At 38.1% G+C, this 16,096-nt stretch overlaps 1 protein-coding gene across 1 annotated transcript; it reads left to right on the top strand.

Annotated features, from left to right (window-relative positions):
* Nucleotides 1–433: 433 nt before the first annotated feature.
* Nucleotides 434–15,314, top strand: lin52 (lin-52 DREAM MuvB core complex component). The gene is made up of 6 exons (XM_028438096.1): nucleotides 434–480; nucleotides 2,809–2,883; nucleotides 2,984–3,021; nucleotides 3,157–3,223; nucleotides 3,341–3,424; nucleotides 15,035–15,314. Exons 1-6 carry the CDS (start codon nucleotides 462–464, stop codon nucleotides 15,088–15,090), a joined length of 339 nt encoding a protein of 112 aa, XP_028293897.1. The 5' UTR covers nucleotides 434–461; the 3' UTR covers nucleotides 15,091–15,314.
* Nucleotides 15,315–16,096: the final 782 nt, after the last annotated feature.

Raw genomic sequence — 16,096 nt, 5'->3', positions numbered from 1 at the left:
CATTTTAAATGGTTTTAATCTAGACAAATGTACATTTTGTTTCAACCAATTACTTTTTATCGTAAAAATAATAAATTACAATTCAGAAATTACATTTTGTCAAACTTAACTTCATGCTGTAATCCAATACAATGAGGCATAGAGCCGCAAATAACAGAGTTTCAAAATGTGTGATTTTCACAAGAAGCTCAAGTTATTAATACAATCTAATGCCAAAATTAGTAATAATAAATGTGTTATATCAGTTTAATTGAGGCGTTTTAATGGACTGGTCATTTTTTACCTGAAGCAACAAGGTTTAACATGATATGAACACAATTTGAAGGTGAAAGTAGTTTTTAAAAGTTATTATTGCGTCTCTGCAGCACCCCCTGTTGGTTTATTTTTGAAATACAATGACGCGTCAACAGCTCGAGCGGCTGCAGCCATTGGCTAACGTCAGTCACGTGATTGTTGTGAAGATGGCGTCTCCAAATGGAGGTAAATTCTAATTCCTTATCCTGATACGCTGCGGTAAAATGTCAATAACGTCGTTTTAGTCACATTTAAACGATTAGAGTTTAAACGTTGTCTTTAGTTAGTACCTGGAAATGCTGAAATACGTCTGTTTATGCTGTATTTGGACTGTTTGGAGGTGTTAGTTGTTCGGCAGCAGCCCTGTGTTGCTGTTTTGTCGCCAGTGTTACATCCATCGGACATCAGGGTTTAATCTGCACGGATGGTCCTATGTCTGCATATTTTGTAATATATAACAACATTTTTGAAAAAAAAAAAGTAAAAACCTTTGTATACTGCCGCTAATGTTACTAATGTATGACAATATAAGACGTTATAATGGATACCAGAGTATTGATATCAACCACAGGCTTTCTTCTGCATCTCGCTGCCATTAACATTGCTGAAGGAAAATATATTATTAAAAAATATAAGGTAAATATATTATATTATTATGTGTGCCAATTCCTCTGTGATTTTTTTCTATACCAAATTAATGCCACACACACAAAACATCTCTTTACTTCCTTTCTAGCCTTTCACAATAAGAGCTCTCTATTTAGGCTGTACATTTGTAATCAACATTCAACAGATACATTTAAAATACCTCATATTACTGAAATATTTTGCCACTTGATGTCTATGAGAATCAGAATATTTTTATTATAATTATGCATATGCTGCCATACATATAACAAAATTATGGTCAGAAGTCCCGGCGTCCATCATTTTAAAAAAAAAATGAGAAAGGCATAAATAATCAGGAGAAAAATATCACAAGTAGTCAGAAAGAAAGGACAAACACAAATAATAAAATATAAACACAATATTCAAATATAAATATAAACATCGTAACAATTAGGGCCACTTTGTAGACAAATGAGACATCGACACATACTGTATATCCCAATAAATGTTAGAGGGAGAAAATCTTACTGTTCACCCAATTAACTAAAATAACATTTGTGAGTTTTTTCCTGTTTTGCAATAAAATAAATACTGTGACTAATAATGTGTGATGCATTTATAGTGAGATGTACAGCCAGTATAACCACGTGTCTTTGTTTTTAGTTAAGGTGTTTGCTTAATGACTTTATATTTATTTTAAAAGCAGGTGAAAAAATATTTAAAACAAGTAAATATCATAGTGTTCATAATAAAGGCGTCTTATTGTTGTAAGCAAACAATAATATTAGAAAAGGTGTTTTGCTAAAGAAAGGTTGAGATGGGTCAGCTTTGGAGAGGGCTTTTTACGTTTGGAGATGTAAAGATAGAAGTTTATTTTTATTATTATTATTATTATTTAGGAGATTACTTGTTTTTGGAATAAACTGTGAGACATTAAAAAACAAGGGTGCATCTATCAGGATTTCTTTGCTCCTATTTTACATTTGTCTTGCTCTTAAAAATAATTTATTTTCCCTATCGTTGTAGAAGCTTGAACATTTGGAGTTTATTTGAGTAGCTAAAACATGTATTTCATTTTCTATATGCTTGTATATATAAGCAGGGCTGGCTTTCCCGACAGGCAACACAGGCGGCCGCCTAGGGCGCTATCGACTGGAGGGGCACCAAATTGAACTCACCCCCAAATAAAATTAATACTAAAAATAATGATAATTTAAAAAGATATAACAAACATGAAACATAACCTTTACAGTCATTGTACATGTTTTCTCGTAATTAAAAAATAATGTAAAAAATCTGTAACTATACCTGCTGATCTTCTGCCCATATTTATGCGTATTTATTTTATTTTAGTTCTCGTTCTATGTCATTTTATTGTTTTGTTTTCACATTGTGTTCTTTGGTTTTAAGATTTGTGCTACTGACTAGTAAAACCAAACAGGAAAGTAGAAATTTGCCCTGAAACTTTTATGTTTAATATTTTATTTTAACTGTTGATTGCACTGTTTTGCATTGCTTTTGGATTTTGCGCCATTGTTGTTGTTTTTCCCTCAGGACATTTGCACTATACCTGTTGGTGTTATATTGTTACAATGTACAGTGTATTTTAATTTTTAAATTTTATATTTTATATTATTTTACAGTGATTATTTTAATTCTTAAAATAGGTTGTATTTTTTTTGTTGTCGTAGAATTGCATTGTTTTGTCTTGATATTTAAAATAAATAATAATGTGTACATCATGTGTATAGACAAAAAAAAAACATTTATTTATTTTTTATTCATTTTGTCCACTCTTGCCTTGGGCATCAAATGACCTGTACATAAGTGCCATAAAATTACTTGGTTGTTTTTTGGCACTATGTAATTTTTGTGTTTTTGTTTTTTTATTATTTTATTTTGTAGGAGATGATTTTGAGTCGTCTCTGCTAAGCCTTGAAAAATTGGACCGAGCGTCTCCAGACTTGTGGCCAGAGCAGTGTAAGTCTGTCTCTTCCCTCTTCTTTTTTTTAAATTTTATCGTTAGTTCCTGTGTTGTTATGAAATATTTAACACTAATTATCCTCATGATCCATCACAGTGCCTGGGGTTGCTGAATTTGCTGCATCTTGTAAAAATGTAAGTTATAGTTGGAGTGTAGCTGTTTGATTTACAGTCAACATAATTATTTGGCAGATCGAGCGCCGCTACAGCCAACACCTGCATATCATCCGTCAGTTGTTTTATAACATCTTTGTTTCATCTTCATTGCAGCCCATCACTAACTCGCCTCCTAAGTGGATGGCCGCACTGGAGACAGAGGACATTGAGATGTTGAAAGGTATTTTTAGGAAGTTTAATAGTGTATATTAATTATTAGACTGAAGATTTTTTTAAATGAAATGTGATTTGGCAGAAGCAACTTGTACAGACATGACGAGTATTAAATTGTCTGCAGAGTTGGGAAGTCTGACCACAGCAAACATGATGGAGAAAGTCAAAGGACTTCAGAATCTCGCTTACCAGCTGGGCTTAGAGGAGTGTGAGTACAAAACCCACACAAATACAGCTCTGCATGCACTTCATATCTATGTATTATTTATCATTTAGTTTGGATTTTCTGTGTTGTTGGGTTGTTTGTTTTTGGAGTTATTTTGCGTATTTTTGTTGTTGTACCGTATATTTTAGTTTTGTCTGTTATTTTGTGTTTTTTTTTTGCAGTGTTTTGTGTATTTTCGCTTCATTTTTGGGCCATTTTGTTTGTTTTTAAGGTCATTTTGTGTGTTTTTGCTTAGGGATGTCCCAATACAACTTTTTCATTTCTGATATGATACCGATATTGCAGCCTTTTATATCGGCCAATACCGATATTGATCCGATACAATATCAGCATGAATCGCACATACTTTTATTACCTTTTTTTTTTTTTTTTTTTTTAATAAAAATGAATAATTACTTATTTTGTAGTGTGGAATGTTAGAAAAGACTTGATCAAGTGATGTTACTCAAACAGAGAACAATAGTCAGCAACAGTAGATATGAGAAAAACTGACCTATTTATTATAAACCAATTGGTTACATACATTTTAACCTTCAACATAATACCTACAGTATTCTATAATTGAATAGAATAAATAAAAAATGAATTGCAAAAAACAAAAAAAATTGGAAATTTGAATCCAACATTCGTTTTCAGGCTGATATCCGACCGATATTTGATATCTATATTGGATCGGGACACAACTATTTTTGCTGTTTTGTGAATTTCCTCTTTGTTTTTGTGTTTTTGATGTATTTTTGTGTGCTTACACACAAAATCAGACCAAGGTCTATAAGTTGCCAATGTATGGGCTTATGCTTTTGAAGCAATTTTATAAAGCTGCAAAAGCAGGTGTTTTTTTTCACTTGCAAAATAATTCCCTATTTATGTGGGAAGCATAAAGTCAGGCACTGCTCTCTCTGTTTAGAGTCATTAGATTTAGGGTGAAGCAAGCCTACATCACTACTAATCACACCCCATGTTTATACCTTATTAAATGTAGTTTATTGTGTTAGTTTGACCTGTTTATGATTAATTTGCTATACATAAATTTACACTTTGAATAACTGTTGAACATACCCACTTAAAAACATGTCCAGGATAGTCTTTTTTTATTAATGCTATAGCTAATAAATCTTCACTAGAAGCCTCTGCATGTTATACAAAGTGTTCAAGAACAGCATCTCATACTTACACCCATGCCTTTTAGTTGTGTTGTAGGCAGGAAACTGTCGAGTCAATTGTCACCACTAGGTGGTGCTCACTGCATTTATTTATGTACTTCTACATTACTATTGAGTGTGAACATTGTTGAATCCACATCTTAAGTTTGCATGTTTTCATTAAATTACATATTCAACATCGCCAATACTGACTTCTTGTGATGTTAAAACTTTAATGTCAAACTACAAATATAAGCCTACATAAGGAATTTAAGGCAATCCTATTAAATGGAAATGCTGAGAATAAGGGAATAGTGTACTAACAAGAGCCCTTACAATAAATACCTGAGCCTTTGATGGATGCAAAATCTTTTTTTTTTTTTAATCCAATCCCTCCATTGTCATAATCCTGCTGGAGTATGGATTAGAGACATGTTGCTAAGTGCTCATACTGTCCCCGAATAGAAGAAGTGGTCTGCATGTTTTCTTTGGAAAAAGCACTGCCAATAATGAGGAGTTGAGGTGTTCCCTTCACTGTGTCATCCACGGTGCCTGTGTTTCTGCTCCTACTGGATCTGAGAACAAGAGGCAAGTGAAAAATCCCTAAAGAGATGAATTTAACAAAAAGAAAACATCCAAAACGTGTGTGACTTTTTGTGCTTTTGTGGGCCTCAAGTCGTCTCATCATCTCTTAGATGTTCTTGAGCGTGTGTGTGTGTGTGTGTGTGTGTGTGTGTGTGTGTGTGTGTGTGTGTGTGTGTGTGTGTGTGTGTGTGTGTGTGTGTGTGTGTGTGTGTGTGTGTGTGTGTGTGTGTGTGTGTGTGTGTGTGTGTGTGTGTGTGTTCTGGGGAAGATGTCTGCTGTTTAGAAGCCGGGCCATGGGCATTTGCAATCATGTCATGTACCTGAGGATGACGGCACACAATGATGGTTATTATTGGTGTCGGAGCAGGCCTGTAATCGGTGCCTGTTTAATGCTCTCTGGTTTAATTTTCTCCTTTTCCTGGCTGTCAGGGGGAGTCCTTGTAAATCTCAGCTACTTTTTCATCATGTTTGTGCACTCTTCAGTGCCCATAAACACACTCGGCTGAGGCGCGGCATATCGAGGGCAGGGGACAGGATTTACAGCCCCTCCCCCCTCCCAATCACCCCCCCCTGTGACATGTGGACCATTAAAGAGGAAGCTGGTTAATGGGCAGATCACAATCAAGCAGTGAACACTCACCGACCACTGCTGTGAAAAAGGAAACTCAATCTTGAAATCATCCCCTTCTGCCTAAAAGTCACAACTATTGTGCAACTTTTTGTCACTTTTTTGTTGAAATGTGATTGATAAGAGAGCAAAAAAACAAATACCAGCTCCCTCCTCCTCCTCCCCCCACCAGTGCTCTCATAAATGGCTGCGTGACGCCATCCCAGTCAGTCCCAGTGGGGTTTGACGCGTGCCTCTTCCAGAGGCCCCAGCTGTTACTCCGCCCCGTGATGAATGCCACTGTCGTGGGCGGCTGAGCGTGGGCATCAGGCCTGGAGTCTCTGGGGAAAACTGAGGACTCTGATAAGTGTTGTTATTGGAGGTAATTGAATGCTGAGCGTTCCTGTGGGACGCACTGTGAAGGACCTGCTAACACGGCTGCTCCAGGCTGTGGATATTACACTTTTACACTTGTTGTCTCATCATGACTACAGCCTTACGTAAGAGCCATCAACAGTTATCATTTCAACACAAGAAAGTCCAAAAATACTATTTAAAGATAAGTAGTTTTGTCTATATTAATTAATACATACTGTAGATTATAGTTTGGCTACATTTAGAGCACCAACAAAAAAGAATAGTAGTTGGATTTTATTGACAAAATAAAAGATAACAGGTTAAAAATTATTTTGGTATTTTTAAGGTTTTGCTATTTTCAGTCCTCTCAGTCTCTTCACATATCAGTGTCAACAACTGGTCAGTGGATTACGATAGAAACAGCTTTTTCTTATTAGATCAGCTCCTTTCTCTCATTTTAGCTACCTTTGTGCCTAATGCTGAAATCCTTAGCTTATATAGGGCCTACAATTGTTTTGTGGTCACAGAAAACAGACAGAAAATACTAAATTCACTTCCCTACGGAAATGGCAATATTTGATTTATTGATCAAATTATTTTTTAGATTTATTTCTATTTAACCTGGAAAAAACAACAATAAAAATCTGAAAATAGGCAGAAAGGCAATATGATACCCTTGTTTTGGGACAATATATTGCATTTAAATGCTTTTTTTCCCTGTAAACAGCTGCTTGAATATATTACAAAGAGACTGAGATGTCAGATCTGGCAATACAAAACTTCACTATCCATTATTGCATGGACTGAACCCTCACCTCCATATTTTGGGACAATATCACACATTATTATGGCATTTTTCTCTCTAAAACAAGTGGCTGAGTGTCAATATTAAGTGTATCAAACACATACACATCAAATCTTGTGCCACAAAATCTCGCATTAAAAACCGGAGGCTTTGATCGTACTGTACTGTGCATGCACTGGACACTGTTTAATATTAAGGTCTGAGGTCTAACTGTAATTATGAAACTAGGAGAAGTTCCTTACTGGGTAATGCTCTACCATTTGTTTGCAAGCACATTGTGTATCAGCTCGTCTGAGTCTTATTATCGAATGAATTTCCCAATCCAGAGGTGTGAGTTAATAATACAGATGTTACTATATGAAAGCAGAAAAGAGGACAGATACTCCACCTCAAGGGACTCACAACAGCCATTTCATAACTTAACCTGGTACAAGTTAATGGGACTATTGGTGCTGGCCCGCAAGAAAGTTTTTGCTTTTCTTTACTACTGCTATTACTACTACTACTGCTACTTAATACGAAAAAAGCAACATTCTACAGACCCCATGGCTCCTCTCCTCTCTCAAAAAGATGAAATCTTTGTGCAGGCCATTTGAAAGTGTTTAAAGGTCAACCACAAATGAAGAAAACTGTGGCAAATCCCATTTTAAACATCTAATTGTTTGCTACATTAAGTAGTGGGTCCTTCTTTGTCAACAAATCTTCTTTTCTAAGTCAAATATTTTGGTTGCTAGCCTCTTACCTTTGACCATTATAATGTACTGAAACTTGTAATCTTTGCTAAGGGAAAATCGCTAAAGATGCCTTCCCACCAAAACGCATTACATTACATTCCAAATCAATGTATGACTCGACATCAAGCGACATCCTTTCAAGTGACGCGACTTGCGCAATTCCAGCGACTAGATGGCACGACAAGTTGCTAAGTTGAAAAATGTTTAACTTTTCATGTGACTTCAAGCGACAACTTCTCAGGCCATCACTGTCTGTAGAGCTGTGGCTGCAGCCCTCCTGCTACAGCGAGAAGGCTGCACTGAGAGGGCTGTACACATCCTCAACTTTAGGCGGCCAAATGAAAGCGTTATACTCCTTGAATAAGTCTTTTAAATTTTAATCATATTTTGAGTGAACTCATATTTTAGTAACTCCGTATGTTCAGCAGTTAAACCGTAAGTACATGTGGCGCTGTCTATTATAAGTGCTGTAAAATTACGGCTGGAGAAGAAGTCTACAGCCCTCTTGATGCAGCATCCCTCTCAGCACTGCCTCCTGCTCTGCAGACACACTACTCCCCGGTCGTCACATCACTGGAGCAGTGAAGCGACCAAAAAAAGCAACAATATTCAAGCAATTCATCACGGGCGATTTAAGCGACGGCAGTCGTGTACTATGTGAAGGCACTTGACTCTTAAGTTTAGACCGGATTTTGTAAAACTCAAAACAAGGTTTTCCTGGTTTGAATAATAGATTGTGTCACTAAAACAGATTTTCTTATCCCTAAAACCAATGCTCAGAAGGTAAGGAGACATGGTAGTTCTGTATCTCTTGGTGTGGGGCTACCTGTTGTCATTTCCAACCCCCCCTCCCATGCCATAATGCCAGTCTTGGCTGACCTGAGCTGAACCCTTAGAGTTGCTTCGTTCTGTGTGAAGGTGAGACTGAAGGTCACTCTTCCCTGACAGCTACTAATGGCTGCACATTCACCACCACCTTCTCCTCGCCCTCAGGATCAATCTTTGGCCTATTAGTAGCACGCTGTTGCCGAATATGATTGCATTCAGTGGGCTCCACCGGTGCTTATGTGCCTCTATCAATCCATCAGGGCGTGCTGACCGCAGGGCGGGCGGTTATGAAGTGCCTGGAGCTGACAGCTGCTGAATGAGGAACAGTGGATGTCCCCCCTCCACCACCACTCCTGCTCTTCTTATCTCTCCTAACCTTCGCCGTTTCAACGGGCTTGTCTTTTCACTCCATAGCCACGATGGATGGTGGTTGTTGTGGAGTATGTTCTTCAAGACGGCACTTTCTTCACTCAGAAAGTGAAGCAACCGCCCACTTTTGTCATTTCACAACTCAGTTAACTTTGGCCGTGTGTAATTAGTTTGCTCAAATTGGTTCCCACCGTGGCATTGCTCAAGCAATTTCAGTTGCTCTTTCACACTTGTGCGAGCATTTGTCATTGCACCTGTCGTGCTGCGAAAATGTTTGTGGTTCCGCACACGTTTTTACCACAGCAGGGCAGGGACGTCTCCTTGTGAGCAGGTCACTGCTGTATCAGATAGATATTCACCCGTATCTTAAGCAGGGGATTAGTGTTGGAGCTGTGTGAAAGAAGGTGGAGGCATAACACACACGCACACAAACACACTCCGCTCCTCAGTCCTGCCCGCCTGCCGCCTCCCTGAGCAGATCTGAAATGACACCTCATTTCCATAAAGGCATTAGGAATTCATTGGATTTTTTTTCCTGGCTAATTATTGTGTGGCTGTAAAACCTTTTAGGGTTTTTAATGAATGATATTTGACTGATTGCCTATTAATAAGGACACCTCTTGAACAGGCATAGGCTGGGGCAGGGGTTGGAAGTGCAGTTGTGTTTGTTTGCGTGTGTGTGTGCGTGTGTGTTTCATCCAGGCGAAAATGCTTCAGAGGAGGAGGGGTCGGCTCTCTCAGTTGGGACATAAAGAGGAACCAGTGGCTCCCCTGGGAAATCACAGCTCGTGTCTGCATCTTAAATATCCCTGTGAAGTATCAATAAGTGGGTAATTGAATTTTGAACACAAACATGAGCGTCAGGTGTATGTGTTGCGGGGGTGTTGGGTGCGGGACAGGCCACCAGCGTGTGCCTCCAAATGTTTCCAGTCTTCGAGTGTGTGTGTATGCGGCGCGTGGCGTGCGTGTGTCATCTCCTTTGTGACGCACTGTTCCCCTGGGAGAATGATGCTGAAAGTGGATGTTAAATCCATTAAATAAAGCTTACATCCCATAATAGCACAGCAGCACTCAGAGATGGCCAGTGAGGGTCACGTACGTCCTCCTTACTCTTAATGAAAGTGAATTGGGGCAGTCAGGGCGGGGGTCCATGACTCCTGTTAACCCAGGTGGTCATCTGTCTTTGCCTGCTAACAGGGGTCTAAGCAGCTTGCTCCGAGCGCGCCAATGGAGGAGGGCGGGGTGGAAAAATCTGGGCGACAAAGTGATGATTACTCTCATTTTATTCACAGGGGAGAGGTGGTGGTGGGCTGGGAGGAGGCTGTGACAATGACACCCAAATCACTCTCCGTAAATGAGAGGAAAGTGAGATGTTACACCACCGCGTATCCCTTGACTTTACATATGATCCACCTGGGATTTGCCAAATGAGAATGATTTACCAGAGTGGAACAGGAGATTACAACGACACGGGTGCAACGTGCTAGCTGTCATATTAGTAAAAAATGCAACATTTTAAACACCCCTCCCCAAGCATTTCTTCACAGGTTGCAAATGAAATTTCCGGATTTGCACTCATACAGAACTATAGATTAAATTTCTGCTACTTGAAGTAGCCGATTAAAAGGAACATTGTATGTACAGTGTGTTGGGGCTGTGTTTACTAAAGAGCTGCAGTAGATTGTGATAGAAACTGACGAGTTAGGGCTAAATGATAATTAGACAGCAACAAATCAACAGGGCAAGGCAAAGGCCCGCACAATCCATAAGGTGTCATTTAGTATGGATGGCAGCCGTAACAAGATGCTGATTAACTTAGTGCAAAATTAGTAATTGACCTTTCTAATCAACTAAACAAATCTCTAAGTCCCTCTAATCAGTATTGATCTCTCTGGGTGTATGACGAGCCCAGTGTGTGAGTGTGTTGAGAAGCTTCCGAGTCTACTTCATTTTTTTAAATCTTGTTTTGTCCTCTTTTGCATACCAGCTGGATTTAGTTTATTCTTGTGATACATGAAGTAAAAAGTAGATATCTTTGTATGGAATGATAGTGCCAAACAAAACGTGATCAAAGAAAACCATTTCTCAACCAAACGGTTTCATTTTCATTTATTTTTTAACTTGATTATATATGGGAAAAGAAGCTTCAATAAAACACTCTAAAAACACATAGATAGATGGATAGATAGATACCGGTAGAGAGAAGGATAGATACCAGTAGATATACAGTAGATAGATAGATATTGTTAGATAGAAGGATAGATACCGGTAGATATAGATAGATAGTTATCGGTAGATAGAAGCATAGATACCAGTAAGTAGATGGATAGATACCGGTAGATATGGATGAATAGTTATCGGTAGATAGAAGGATAGATACTAGTAAATAGATGAATAGATACCGGTATAGATGGGTAGACAGATACCGGTAGATAGAAGGATAGATATCGGTAGATATACAGTAGATAGATAGGTTTTGGTAGATAGAAGGATAGATACCAGTAGATATAGATAGATACCGGTAGATGGATGGATGGATGAATAGATAGATAGATATCGGTACATGTTCTTTCCGGGGGAAATTGGAAAATGTGTGTTTTAATTGAGTTGTTGTAAATAGGATATTGGTTTCTGCTTTATCAAATTTCAAGTAATAATCAATAACTAAATACCCATAATAAGCACTATAACTTTATTATATATATACAGTATCATTGTCATGTAATTACAGAACTCTCTCCTGATCGGTTTTGGTAAGATTGCTCTAAGCAGGCCAGATACCATCTCACACTGATAGCACACACCAAGGCCTTTACCTGAGGAGGCTATAATTTGACTACCACTATCAGCAACATACAGTACGTAACCCTTTGCTTAAATTGTCCTAACATGATCAATTTTTGTCGAGGTTTATTTTCTATCATCTAGTAATATTTTCTCATCATTCACTATATTAATCATTCTGTCAATGTATTCTTTTTTTTTGTTGTGTACAAAGGAAGCCACACATTCTTGGTTAATAGGCAAGGCAAGGCAAATGTATTTATAGAGCATTTCATACACAAGGCAACTTAATGTGATTTGCATGACCAAAAAGTGCAACGGAAAACATTCAACTGCTTAAAAATCAATAAGAACATTAAAATCAGCAGCAAAAACATTTAAAATCATCAGTAAAAACTATTAATAATGTCTTAATAGTGATGATGAAGGTGATTTTAGCACAGGGGGCTAAACTTAACTGTCATTAATGAGGCATCAATGGGGCTGAGAAATCTCAGGGCGTTTAATGCCACCAACCACAATTAGTTTTAAAGCTTAGCCTTGACCGTAAATGGTAGATATGATAATAACGGAGAAGAAAGTGTGAAAGAATTTGAAATATGAACTACTCGTCCTGTTGGCGGTACTCTGAATATGAGAGTGAGCTCACCAACAATTTTTGGGGTCATGGCGGTGTAATTGCTTTCTCGCGTATAATTCCGACGGCTTCATTTCAATCTAAAGCCCCCTCTGCATGACTTTGTTTGGGGTGATTTGAAGGGACAGCGAAGAGCAAAATGAATCCATCCCATTTCAATTAGCATCATCCTTAACCTAATGATGGACACCTCAAGGTGATGTGCCACCACGCCCAAATGCACCATTATCATTCCACCATGGGCGGCTCATCTGAATTACTAACTGCCCTGGCTTTTTTTCATTAGCCGATGTGTTGAGGGGAGGTTGGGCTGCTGCAGTTGACATCCCAATCACATCCTGGGAGCAAGCATCTTCAAGGGGGATGAGTTTCCTCCTGCTTCTCTACAGTCTAATATTTATCTGATGTACACGATTGGTTAAAAACCAAATGAAGTTGCTAAAGGGAACTCATCCTAACAGCTGATTAAACCTCGGTAGGAACAGATGGCCTGATCTTTTTATGTTTTTTAACAAAGTGTTGTCACTTTCATGAATGCTTTTCTATTTCTGTGATATTCACAGTCCCACTGTCTCCACGGTGATGATTGTTTGCACTGAAAACTCATTTCATCAAGGCTGACTTCACAGGATCCCATTCAAATATGTCTACCTTGTTGTAAAACTGACTTATGTGAATAATTCCCTACATTTTATTTACACTACATGTGTTGAATTCTCTTCAATTCGCGTTTGTTATATGGACTTGCATTGTTGCTTGGAAATTATTTTACTGTCTTCACACTTCTGTAGTGTAAGGACGAAAATTTTAATATTTGTTTCTACATTTCGTTTTAATTTCATCTCCACACCCGCATTAGAGAACCAGACTGCTGCAGTAAGAGCCACATCTTTTTTAGTTTAGTAGTACCTGAATAAGCACTTTAATGGATGCTTGCATCTAAATCTCAGTGTACTGTTACGCTGAGACAGCAGGCATGCGCTCAGAACGCTCTTCCCTATTTCATTTATGTTGTTCTCCGTTTCCTGAATGAACAGATGTTTGTATAAATTGCCTCCCAGTGTGACAGTCTAGATATTAAATTCATGCTCTGCATTACCAACCAACTGCTCTAAAGGGAACAGGGCTGAAGCCATGTAAGTCTCACAGTTTTTCTGAAGTTAGCAACAAACCAAAGAATGTTGAATAAGTAGTTAAGTTTAACAGCTGCACAGTTAGCACCTGACTCAGTAGCCAACAAGCTACTGATAAAAGCTTTTTTATAAAATACGGGAATGTTGTTTGTTGCCTGTTTCCAAAAATTAATTTCTAGTTTCCGTCCTGATAAGGTTCATAATAAGGGTGTTTGGCTTTCTTTCTTTGTGTGTGTGTTTAAATACTCAATGTGCATTAGCACATACCCAGGATTTGGGTGGTTCACAATATATTGGTATAAGTAAAAGTTTCCAAATTTGGCCAGATCACATTATGTTGTCATTTTGAACATCTGTACCAAAAATTGAGCCAATATAACATCAGTAAAGGGTGGCACACTTTTTCCCATTTTTTGAAGAATCCGTAACTTTCACAGATATCAGAAACTTGAACGATATAAAGGTAAATATGGTCATTAATGGTCCGCCCTGTATTTGTAATAAATTAGTAAGAACATTAAAACAGTTCAAACATTATAAAAACATTAACATTGTTAAAAAAGTGTGCAATACATACAGTAAATGTGCAGCAATTAACTCCATTTTGGTGCAGATGCTAAAATGTCAATTGGAACAAGGCAAAAGGTAATCTGGCAAAGTTTGGGGAAAAAAATATTTTGTGAACCACCCTACCCAGAATATAAACTAGCATGGCTAAAAAAATAAAAAAAACTGTGTAGACATATGACACCTAGGAAGCAATGGATTAGTGAACAACCAAACAGAGCAACTCCTGAATGTACAGTCAAGCTCAAAATGTTCTATTATTTCATCTTTAGTTCATCAGTTAAGTCATTGAGAACAAGTTCTTATTTGCAATGACAACCTAGAAGTAGTTAGGGTGAAGATACTTGCTCACTTGTCCCACAGTGGATTCAAACTGATAACCCTTCATTTATAAGCCCTGCTTCCTTAACCGTTAGGCCGCCACTGCCCTACATTATTCACACCCTTGCTGTGATGGAAGGAATACATTTTGTGAAGTTGTATTATGAGTTAAATATCCTCAACAAGTGAAATAACAACAAAAAGCTCAGCAACAACTGGAGTACCATCATCAAGCATGAGAAGAAATGGTTCAAAGACAATGATGTCAATGTCCTAGAATAGCCTACTCAGAGTGCTGACATGAATCTGATCAAGAACTTAGAGTCTTGAAGATGTCGGACCAAGAGGAGACATGTAGGAAGGTTCTAAGTGGGTTCTGCTTGTCACTGTTAAATAAGGAAACTGGAATCAGTAAACCTTTTTAAATGATGTTCTCATGGATTTTAAGCTGTTGATTGTTTTCTGTTGCACTTTTTGATTGTGAAGCACATTGAGTTGCCTTGACTTGCCTTAAAAGTGCGTAAATAACTATTATTATAACTAATAATATTGTGTGTTGTCAGTCACATATAACTGATAATAAGAGTCGACAAAATGCAACGATTACATCACATGAATCAGAAAAACCAACAATCATTTTGAGCTCGACCGTAGGTACAGTATGTGCACGTATCTGACTTTTTTTTTGTCTTAAATAAATGTTTGTTTGTGCTTGTTTTCCAGCCAGAGAAATGACCAGGGGGAAGTTCCTGAACGTCCTGGAGCGACCCAAAAAGTGACATTTAGGGATCTTCTCCTCTTTAGATGACAGTACATGTAGAGTTTAAGGATGATTCTGCTGTTTCTATAATTGTAAAACAACAAACAGTGACTTTCGATGTTCAAGCCACTCACACACAGCTGATGATTCCCTTAAACTCATTTGCTTTTATGATTAACCTTTATTTTAACTATTCTGTGACTTGTAAACTGTTGTTAAATAAATGTTCTCTATTTATTATGACTTGTATTGTAAACAAACATATTTGTGAGATGGATTGCATAATAAACTTTTAAATATGAATGTTTGATTTAAGCTCCATCAGATTTTGGACGATGGTATAATTAGGGCAATATCTTCATTCCTGTGCCATTTCACAGGGTGCAGCACCTCTCTGCTGTGTGCGCAGCATTCCCTCCAACCAGGACATGTTTTCCTTCTAATGAGCACTGGAAGCAGAGTCTCCGACACAAAACATTGCGTAAAAATAATATTGCTCATTGTCATCATCGTTAATAAGAGTTGACATAATTACGAGGACCGTTTCTTTTCTAATTAGCACACTTCAGCAGTGTGGGAGCAAGCGGACGGGCAAAAAGGGAATCGGACAGGCATGCAGAGTGGGAAACAAAAAGAAGTCCCTCTGCCATAATTAGGTGGGACAATGCCTCGGACTGTTCTCTGCAGGGGATGTCGCTGGAGCTCCAGCCGTTCACTCCCAACTTACACTTCCCCACAGGCCACTAATAAGCCCCTAATCGTCTTTCCGATTCACACGGACAGAGGCCACTATTGCCCCCTACCTTACACGGTGTGGCCTCCATTGTCTGTGTGTGTATTTGTGTGCGCACAGAAGAATACACGGAACACTTTTCTATCAAATAATGCGTTAAATGCATGGTCATTCTAAATGGTGAGATTAGGATTTTTTATTTTTTTATTTTTGACAACTTTTTTTCAGGAAATGTACTTTAATCTCCCGACGTGTGTTTTTTCGACTGTCAACTACCAGTGTTCTTCGGAGG

This window comes from Gouania willdenowi, chromosome 22 (genome assembly GCF_900634775.1).
Source record: "Gouania willdenowi chromosome 22, fGouWil2.1, whole genome shotgun sequence".
Taxonomy (NCBI): domain Eukaryota; kingdom Metazoa; phylum Chordata; class Actinopteri; order Blenniiformes; family Gobiesocidae; genus Gouania; species Gouania willdenowi.
Note: the sequence above shows the minus strand (reverse complement) of the source record. Positions and strands in the feature narration are given on the sequence as shown.

Coding starts and splice junctions, on each gene's coding strand:
- lin52 (XM_028438096.1), top strand. Junction 2,884..2,983: donor AGACTTGTGGCCAGAGCAGT/GTAAGTCTGTCT, acceptor GATCCATCACAG/TGCCTGGGGTTGCTGAATTT. Junction 3,224..3,340: donor GGACATTGAGATGTTGAAAG/GTATTTTTAGGA, acceptor AATTGTCTGCAG/AGTTGGGAAGTCTGACCACA.